The sequence below is a fragment of the Mytilus galloprovincialis genome, chromosome 3, assembly GCF_965363235.1.
Source record: "Mytilus galloprovincialis chromosome 3, xbMytGall1.hap1.1, whole genome shotgun sequence".
Taxonomy (NCBI): Eukaryota; Metazoa; Mollusca; class Bivalvia; order Mytilida; family Mytilidae; genus Mytilus; species Mytilus galloprovincialis.
In genome coordinates, this window is record NC_134840.1 from 95,348,025 (window position 1) to 95,358,832 (window position 10,808).

General features: G+C 33.3%; 1 protein-coding gene across 1 annotated transcript; it reads right to left on the reverse strand.

Moving 5' to 3' along the window:
• Positions 1-291: 291 nt before the first annotated feature.
• Positions 292-10,723, reverse strand: LOC143069451 (menin-like). The gene is made up of 6 exons (XM_076244093.1): positions 10,291-10,723; positions 5,915-6,067; positions 5,305-5,489; positions 3,334-3,374; positions 2,041-2,265; positions 292-1,520 (listed from the first exon to the last, which is right to left on the reverse strand). Exons 1-6 carry the CDS (start codon positions 10,697-10,699, stop codon positions 428-430), a joined length of 2,106 nt encoding a protein of 701 aa, XP_076100208.1. The 5' UTR covers positions 10,700-10,723; the 3' UTR covers positions 292-427.
• Between the last annotated feature and the right edge of the window lie 85 nt (positions 10,724-10,808).

Here is a 10,808-nt window from a genome sequence, read left to right on the forward strand (position 1 = left end):
TCGTTTGATCAAATTTGATTCAGTCATAAATAAATTATCTTGGAATGCAATCTATACATCAACTTAAACAGGCAGTAAAAAATAAAGAAAGACGGCCATGGAATTTAAATTAAAAATATTTACAACAAAAAATAATCTCAGGGATCATTTCAAAAACTGACAGTTTTTCTTATTATCATGAAGTAGGGATATTTCTAATTTTCAGTTGTTTAGTTTAGAGAAAATTCAGATATTTAATATGTTCATGATGTTTACATCAACATCTTTGCATTTATACACTTTCCATTGGAAAGAGTAGACATGGTTAGCGAAAACACCCTTATGTCCATTTTGAAAAAAACTGTCATATTTTGAAATGGTTCCTAACTAACTAAAGCTACAATCTCAAAACAAAATAAACATTAACAATAATAACTAATTGGACCATTTATTCTCGTCGTTGACGTTTCCTTGCCATTGCTAGGTCACCTTCTGTGCTCCTTTTATGATTTTTGAAATGTACTTGTGATTGTGCTGTAAGTTGAAGTTGTATTGCACTGTAGTTACACTTTTCCGAGGAGAAAATTTTACGCAATGCCAACATTTTATGACTTTTCAGACATAAAGTTACTGGTTCAAAAATAACTTTTTCTTCCATGGGCTCTGGTTCAGGCTCAGGAATGGGACTTTCATGAGAACTGACAGGTATGGGACTATTCGGTGAGACAGGGGTAATAACTCCGTTAGTAAACTGCTGTTCTTTTTTATACATCATCATATCTGATGGACTTTCTGCCTTAAGCATGGCATCAACTGACATACCCATGAAAGGAGATCCGTTGGACTTGGTGCTCAAGAATTCCTGTAAATCGACCCTTGTGTCTGACGACGCTGTTACAACAGATGTTGTACTAACAGCTGTAAAAGGTTCACCATTTCCCAGGAGATACTCAGGATTAAGTATTGAATCACCGCATGCTTGAGCTAATGCCTCGATATTAGGATTAGGTTCTGTGTGCAAATCATCATCAACCTTAGAGACCATGGCTTCAATGTCAGACATAGATTTGATTTGAGAATCTTCTGCTTGCCCATTTATTTTGTCTGATTTGTCTTTGTCATGAGTTTTACCTTTCTTTGCTTTAACTTTTTTCTTTTGATTTCTATTTTCATCTTGGATGATTTCTCTCTCTTCTTCCGATTCCTCGTCCGATTCAGATGAAGAGGATGATTCCTCCCCATCCTCACTTATCAGATGAATCAGTTTTCTAACTGTTGGATCAAATTTAGCTAGCGAATTCACCAGCTGTTTGGCCCATGTTATGTGAAGAACAGGTGTTTTGCTGTCCTCTTCCCATTCACATATTCCATCGTAGAATCTAAGAAAGTCTGCGTAGCAATCAGGATCATACGATATTGATGTTTGGTGAATACGGGAAGCATTTTCACTGGCTACATGCTTCATCATTGTTGGTATTAAATCATTGCCAACTTCTAGAAATTCTTTGTAAATTTCTTCATCTTCTCTATTGTAATTAAAACTGTAAAAAATATTATATATTAATAGGGTGACCATAAGATATAGCAATAAGGAGATGAGGTATGACGACTTATGAGACATCCATTACCCTAGAATAAAAACTTGGGATGTAAACAACTACATATGTAGATGTTATTTTTTTTATAAACTTGTGAAATTGAATTGAAAACTCGTAAAAATTTGCCCCATATTTGTTTTTAATAATACATGCAATACCACAATAACAATCCATATATTATTCTAAATGTTAATTATTTCATGCATATTCAGGATTATAGTTTTTTTTTTGTGTGCACTCAATATCGAGATTGTTAAACGATCAACAAAAATGCGAGTTAAGGTATTGTGAATACAAAAAATGATATCAAAATTTAAAATGCGACTTTTCATTTTTGCAAAACCTGTCCTGCCATAATTTTTGCAGTAATAAAAACATCTACAATAATATTCCGCCCTGAGCATAACACTGAGTAAACAACAATATCCACAGTGAGTCACCTGCTTCTTAACAAAATACTTACTTTTTCACTGCATTAGTTGCTTCTGCCCATGCTTTTAATGCTTTTTTATAATTGTGATTTCTGTAATGGTAGCCACCAAGATAGGTATATGGATAAACGTGTTGATTATGGTAATGAACTTTAGATGACTGGATTGATTCCTCAAAAATGTCCACAGGAGGCGGCCTCCCAGGTGTTGGTGAGATCTCTTCTAAGTCGCCCAGATTACCTAAAGCCATTGGGTATCTGTGCAAAAAAATTGACAGGTTTGAATTGCTTTACATTTTTATTTTTTATTGGTGTGCAGAATGGGTTTCTTCATTGTTGAATATTGTACAGTGACCTATAGTTGCAAATATTTTTTTAAGTCTCCAAAATTACATGTATAAAAGCCACTTGGTACCTGTGGAAGGTAGTTGATGGTTATTTTTTTTCCAAATTTGTCATTTTGGGTCCTTTTATAGCTTGCTATGCAGTATGAGTTTCACTGACTGTTGAATAATATACAGTGCCCTATAGTTGTTAACTTCTTCCTTATTTGGTCACTGGTGTCTCATAGGCAATCCTACCAGATCTTCTTCTTTTCATAAAAATTGTTGCAATATCTGTTGCTATCTATAGTCCTTCAGAAGCATGAAAGATGGTTACAGACATTCAAAGTTGTTTTTTCATAATTTTTTGAAACATTTAATTTTCTCATGAATTTTACGATAAAACTTGTAGGCAAGTTCTTTTTGGTTTCATTCTATCTACATTTAGAATAAAATTGAATAGAATATAGTGAAAATAATTCAAAAAATTGACAGTATTTTTTACATGAATAAAAGTACTTAGTACCAAAGGTTAATGTCTTTTTTTAGGGTATTTTTTTTACATCTAATTTAATATCTATAATCTTTTGCAAAATCCATGTAACAACAGATCAGATTTCAGTTTCCTTTTATAATGAAAATGTCAATTTTTGCCTTCTATTTGATTTGGCATGTTCATAATGAAATGGTTTTTCCAAAAAAAAAAATACACATTATTTACAAAAGTTACATTAAAGAAAAATTGAATGTGTGCTTGATTTTCATTCTGATATTAAAATGTTTCCTTTTTGCTTTTAGATTTTTGGTCTTTCATCAAGTTGTTATATTCCTCTTTTCCTTTCTTTGGAAATGAAGAGTTTATTTTTTTGAAGAAGAGTTTACTCATTGTTCAAGAATCATAGATTTTTATCTCTTGTTTGGTTGCTGTTCCACTGATGATCACCCTTATTCCATTTTTTATTTGAAGTATCATTTTACGACACATATTGAAGAGTAAACTTACTTTGATAAATGGCCCAAATCATACAACAGCCACAGAAGTTCCTGGAATGATACAACCATTTTTTTTTTTATTAAATATTAATGAAGTACAGTAAAGTTCAGCAATAGTCCTGGTTATAAAAGTTGGTTCTATCCAGGAATTATATAGGGGCAAAAAAAATTGTGTGTTCACAGTTATTGCACGACTTTGTCATACTTCGGTTAAAATAACAATGGTATTGGCAAATATCCCCCTTTTAAATCAAAGGAAATCAATAATTTTTCTGTCCTGTGTAATAAAAGGGACAAGCATATAAAGTTTTAATGCTTTCATTTTCCAATAAAGATAAAGAGAATTCAGCCCAGTTGGTAAAAGATAATATATATTCAGATATGAAACTATACACTCATTATTATTTGTTTGATGGTGGCCTTATGCTGTTTTCTGCTCTTTGGTCGGGTTGTTGGCTTTTGGACATATTCCCCATTTCATTATAATTTGTTTGATGATGGCCTTCTGCTGTTTTCTGTTCTTTGGTCGGGTTGTTGTCTTTTGGACATATTCCCCATTTCATTATAATTTTTTTGATGGTGGCCTTCTGCTGTTTTCTGTTCTTTGGTCGGGTTGTTGTCTTTTGGACATATTCCCCATTTCATTATAATTTGTTTGATGGTGGCCTTCTGCTGTTTTCTGTTCCTTGGTTGGGTTGTTGTCTTTTGGACATATTCCCCATTTCATTATAATTTGTTCGATGGTGGCCTTCTGCTGTTTTCTGTTCTTTGGTCGGGTTGTTGTCTTTTGGACATATTCCCCATTTCATTATAATTTGTTTGATGGTGGCCTTCTGCTGTTTTCTGTTCTTTGGTCGGGTTGTTGTCTTTTGGACATATTCTACATTTCATTATTATTTGTTTGATGGTGGCCTTCTGCTGTTTTCTGTTCTTTGATTAGGTTGTTGGCTTTTAGACATATCCCCCATTTCATTATTATTTGTTTGATGGTGGCCTTCTGCTGTTTTCTGCTCTTTGGTCGGGTGTTGGCTTTTGGACATATCCCCCATTTCATTATTATTTGATACCAATTTTCGTGGGTTTCATTAATTTTGTTGGTTGTGGTGAACCTCAAATTGAAATGTTCAAAGAATTATAAATTATGAATAAGATTTTATGCAAACTTGTATAAAACCATGAAATTAAACATGCATGAAAATGCAAGTTTTCGTTAGTCCAGAAAATTTTTACCCATGAGAATAAATGAATCCACAGGCATAAGTTATTTGTTGTTGTTTAAATTGCTATCTGTTATACTGTGGATTATTTATTTGGCGTGTGTACCAATTTTTGTGAATTATGGAAAACTTGGATATTTGAAACTCATTGTTTTGCTGAAGTCTGAATTCAAGCATATAGAAAATTTGTCACTTGTTGAATATTTCATTTTGTGGTTCACATCAACTTCGTACTTTATTTGGCCTTTTAACTTTTTTGGATTCAAGCGTCACTGATGAGTCTTTTGAAGACGAAACCCGCGTCTCGCTTATATACAAAATTTTGTCCTGGTATCTATGATGAGTTTTTTTACAACCACTGGGTCGATGCTACTGCTGGTGGAGTTTTAATTCCCAGAGGGTATCACCAGTCCAGTAGTCGGCACTTTTTGTGCTGACATGAATTATCATTGATACGGCTATATTTATACATTAACTGTTAACAAAATATTGAATTTTTGAAAAACTAAGGCTTTTCTACCTCAGGCAAAGATTATCTTAGCTGTATTTGGCATAACTTTTAGGAATTTTGGTCCTTAATGCTCTTTAACTTTGTACTTTATTTGGCTTTTTTAACTTTTTTGGATTCCAGCGTCACTGATGAGTCTTTTGTAGACGAAACGCGTGTATGGCGTATATACAAAATTTAGTCCTAGTATCTATGATGAGTTTATATACACATGAAATCCACTTTAATATGGTATCTAATGATGAATCCACAGTACCTGTTGTAATGATCCCATCTCAACACTATCCACAGTCAAATTTATGGATGGATTAATTCCACTAACAATGGCTGCCACTTCCATGTGTCTGTTACATATAACTGGCTGTCCATTTAAATACAACCAACTCTTTTCTACAACACTAGCTGTGATTGGCTGGCCTCTTTTGTCTTCATTTCCTTTCCCTTAAAATAGAAATGTCTTAATAATTTATCATTCCACATCAGCACATGATTCCAGCACAATGAACCAATGAAAAATACAATTCAATGACAGGTTGAAAAGTAAAAGAAGTTGCTGTGCTAAAGTTTTTATTGACAAACCTGCAAACTAAAATAATGTTGGTTAAAGCCTTTTCTAGTTAATACAGAATAGGATCAGGTATTTCTATTATCTACATGTATGTTTTCGAAAGGGGCAGTTTATTTATGTTGTTAGAAACACCATATACAAGTAACAAGGTTAATCTTAAATATATTGATAAATCTATAATACCATGGTATTTTGCTAGTGGAGTTGTCAATCCTTTTGAGAGCAGGCTCAACAAAGAATTCATATCAAATTTTGCAAAAGATGCAGCAAAATCATGAGTTAAAACTTGACCTATTACCATGCCATGTGACTTCAGCAGTTTCCTTTAAATCTTCACCAAACACAACCCAAGCATGGTCTTCTGATAAAGATAAATGTACGTCATTGTATTCTAATATCTGGAAGGCAGCAACTACTGCAAAAGCCACACCAAAACAGTCAAGCTTGTTCCCTGAAAGAGAAAAAGTGCATACAGTTTATAAAACATTCAGACACCAAATGTCAACCATTCTTAAAAAAAAATATATTTTATTAATAACCTGTTTTAATGTTTTATATATTTGCATCACTACCTATAAAGACAGTGTTCTCCCCAGGATTTTTGGATAGCGCTGTTGTAAGCGCGTGATTTTCGACAATTCTCAGTAACTTTGTTGCGGCGCGCGGTTGGTTTGTAATTGATTTGTTATGTGTTTTTCTTATATAATGCTATTGATGTTTTCTCTTGTAATGATGTCCTCATCATGCTCATGGAAGTTACCCCTTTGTTTGCTAATGTTATTGTCTGGATATAGACATGATAGAAGAAAAGTCTTTTTGTCTCCATTGTAAATACATATAATCCTCATATCATCTGTCTATAAAACCCAAGGAGAAGTCTTTTCCATGGTGGGTCTATACCAGACTGCCTAGATGTGAAGATTTCTTATCACTAACAGGTGATGTTGCAGAACATGTAGGACCAACAATAAAGTCATTGTCAGCTTCTGTGAGAAAGTTTTCAATGACAAGATTGGTATTTTTTACATTTACTTTTATTAACCTTTCTAGCAAAGTACAACTTTTCAATAAAAATGAGTATAGTATTTCAAAGGAAGAAATGAAATTGCCCTTTTAATAATATTCAAATCTTATCAAAGACTTGCTTAAAAAAAAGGCTAAAATATTCCAATTATGAATATGTAAGAAATCCTTAAAAAATATTTTAAAGAGATTTTTTTATTTCAAAGGTGAATTACCAATCAAATACATTATGTATGCCAATTGAAACAACTACCACCTTTAAAGGTTTTGTTTGATAATTTTATAAACATTTGAATACATGCCACCAGATAAGTTTGTCAAGATTTGACAATACTTCTTTTAGGTCTTCCCCTCCCAAATTATCTCCCTTACTGGCTGACATAATTTCCTGTTTACACCTGTGACTTTTTTTAGCATTAAATACTTAGTTGATTCCTTATCCAAGCCATCCTCTGTTTACATTAAATTTAAAGCAATATTTAATTAAGATATATTGATGATTGGTTGACAAATATCGATATTTTATATATATTTATACAAAATTTTCGTTTTGTTTTATTCCCTTATCCATTTGAAAAAGAGCCATGTATGGTCAAGTAATCGTAAAATACGGGCTTATAATGAATCCCTTGATAACAGGGGTGCTTCTTTCAAGCAATACAGGTTCGACAGTTCGGTTGTAAACGCAAAAAAAGTAATGATATAATCGTAGATGGTTCAAAAAATGGTCGAGACAACGTTGTCAGAGAAGGGGGTAAAACTTCCCTTATATAATTTAGAAATGAACTTTTCAGCACCCGAGACATGTATTATATGTCTCTGTTAGCACTGTCCATTCCTTTCAAACGTTTTGGCATCTTTATAAAGCGAAGAAATGTAGCAGTGTTCTGTTAACCTTACGACGTTTAACTTGGCTTCACCCAAGCTGGACATCGAGAAAGTGAATTTCTCAAGTCTAGTATCAGCTTGGGGTTTGTTTTTCTAATCATATCCTCTTAATTGTTTTCAAAGGGTAAAATTCATTACTGTAGAATTGCTGATTAAACAGGTATTAGTTCGATTGGGTGATAATTAATACTTCAAAGACTAGCTCATTGAAGCCAATTTGATCGTTGTTAAAATCTGTTTGTTCAAAGTTCGCTAAACAAGTTTGTGATTGTCGTTGGGAAATGCGGTCAATTTCTTTCTTCTCATTTCATTCATATATGCCTCTATATATTCATTAAATAGATGTCAATTTTGAAATCTTTGTTTATTTTGATCTCTCAACGACGCCATTTTGTAAAATTTATTAGACTGGTCCCGCGGAGTTACTTTAATACAACGGAAATAATTCTTTAAAAAATCGTTAACCAGTCAATCACGTGATCCGAAAAGAAAAATAAGCGGGAAATTTTAAAAAATACGAAAAAAATATCGCGACGCGGTTGAACGGGATAGCGACGCGGTCAGTGCAATAGGACAGCGGGAAATTGAAATAGCGCTGAAAATCGCGGCGCTAAAACGGCCTGGGGAGAACACTGAAAGAGATTGATCACCTTAATCATAAGAAAAGGAGACTACATATATACATTCTATTATTATTCTACTCTATATATACCATAAAATTGAGAATGGAAATGGGGAATGTGTCAAAGAGACAACAACCCGACCATAGAACAGACAACAGCAGGTCACCAACAGGTCTTCAATGCAGCCGATTTGCAGCGAGAAATTCATGCACACGGAGGTGTCCTTCAGCTGGCCCCTAAACAAATATATATATGTAGGACTCTAAAGTGCGATGGTACTCTAAAGTGCGATGGTCTACGCTAAAGTACGATGGTGTATCACGCTAAAGTGCGATGGCTGTTTGTTCGCTAAAATACGATGGTTAATCACGCTAAAGTGCGATGGACTAAAAGTGTAATGTTAAAAAAGGGCTTAAAGTATTAAAAAACACAGATTTAAAAAATAGTCTTCTTGCGAAAGCTAGTACAAGGTTTTATGACATATTTGATAGGCTTTATGATAACCAGTAGTCTTAAGTGATCATTGTTTTAAATTAAGAAAAATGACCACGTAATAATTGCTAAAATGGTAATTTAGGGTGCGGGAATTTCTCGCTACATTGAAGACCTGTTGGTGACCTTTTGCTGTTGTTTTTTTCTATGGTCAGGCTGTTGTCTCTTTGGCACATTCCCCATTTCCATTTTCAATTTTAGGTGTGACAAAATATATATACATGTATCCTGTATATGTTTTTTTTAATTCAGGCCGGTATCACATATTTGGATAATTGGTGTAGCTTGCCGTTCACACAGTCTATCACTAATGTGAACATCTCCTCTCAAAGTCGTCATTGTAAATTATTAATACAAAATTCTTTCTATTTTTTTAGCAGACAATTTATGATTTACGCATGGAAACATGACGTACCTTTATTTTACCGACTTTACTTTTTTATTAAAATCAATATTTGAACGGGGACGGCAAAGTAAACTGCAACATAAACAATGATTTCAATGTATCCGTTAGCTTCAAATAGAAACAGGATAAAGGATATTTATAACTAATGCATATACTTTTGTATCTGTATAGTAAGATGGTCGACTGCAGGACAAAAGTCCGTCTTCTAGCACCGAAAAAACCCACATTTGCTTCAGCCGACAAAACACAGTTATCATGTTTAAACTGAGTAAGTCATGGACATTTGCTTTAAAGTTGTTAATCAAATATTCTACATTAATCTTTCGGCATGTTCATTTTTTGTTTGTATAAAAGACTGTTCACGTCATAATCCATAGTACGTTTATTACGTCTATACTTTCGCGGACCATCGCACTTTAGCGTGTGTAGGCATCGTACTTTAGCGTAGACCATCGCACTTTAGCGTGACCATCGTACTTTAGCGTCCCCATCGCACTTTAGAGTCCTACACATATACTAGTTCAGTGATAATGAATTAATGCCACATGTGTGTACATGTGTGTGTTAATTGCACTGAGTAAATGCATACGTTGATTGAAACATAATTGGCAAAATGCACATCTGGTACAATTAATTGGTTACTGGTTGATGTTAGTGGAATGTGTACCTAAATTGAGCATGACCTAGAATAATGAGGGGTACAAGCAGCCTTTAACATGTTCAAGATTAATTTTTTTATAATAAGTAGATTTATTTATATAAACATGTTCTGATTTTACACTGAAAACATTAGGAGTCTTGGGATTCTATGTTACTCCATACAGATTACTTAAAAGTCTTAGGCTGGTCACATAAGTCGATGGCATTGTATAACTGATATAAACTACCTCTTCCTTCGGTTTTTGGTGGATAGTTGACTCATTCATTTTGTCATTGGCAATCATACCATGTCTCCATATTTAAATGTTTTACTTCCTCATTAGAATCTGATTCTTAGAAATATGGGTATTAAACAACAATATCAAATATTTTATAAAGGATGTCATATATATGAACAGAATATATAGTTGGATTTATTCTGTATTTGTGATTGAAGATTGACGACAGGGATGTTTTAATATAGAAGCTGTAAATTATGACCATAACAAAAGGATTAGTCACTGACAGTCCTATTTCAAATTTCTTTGGACTTAGATAAATAAAACCTCATGTAGAGATGTGTAAACTTGTTAATAAGTATACCAGTTAAGAAACTGTAAAGTGATTGGAGATGTGCTCGGTCTTTGAAACTCTTTGATAAACAACACCAAACAACATCAGAGACAATTTTCACAAGTTCTCTGGTAGCAAATTTGTCAGGAAATTTTGTTTTGTCAACGGATCTTTTAATATGCGTCACAAATTTAGTGTACAGTGCTTCAATGGTCGATAATTCAATAACGGGGAAAATGGGCTCCAGCGTGTTGGATTTGTCAGCATCACTAGATACCGCTCGGTTGACAGTCAGAATATTTTCAATTACTCCAAGCACAATTGACATTAATGTTAAGTTAGGTTCATCATCTTTCAGTTCATGTTTAAATAAGTCAATGACATCTTGTATTTTTTGAAGGGGAAAGAATTGTTTTTCGATTTCTCGTAATCCCGCCATCTTGCATTAGGAAAATAATATTTTAGCCTTTAAATCTGCATTTTTACATAATTACATATTTAAGGAGTTTTATTAAAACATTGACGAAAATATTCATGCTTTAATATTT

What these genes read in the sequence shown, in the direction of transcription:
- LOC143069451 (XM_076244093.1), bottom strand. Translation starts at nt 10,699, where the DNA reads ATGGCGGGATTACGAGAAATCGAAAAACAATTCTTTCCCCTTCAAAAA. An exon ending in AGATGGGATCATTACAACAG is followed by an intron (nt 3,375 to 5,304) that starts GTACTGTGGATT and finishes GTATCATTCCAG; the next exon opens with GAACTTCTGTGGCTGTTGTA. An exon ending in GCAACTAATGCAGTGAAAAA is followed by an intron (nt 1,521 to 2,040) that starts GTAAGTATTTTG and finishes TATTTTTTACAG; the next exon opens with TTTTAATTACAATAGAGAAG.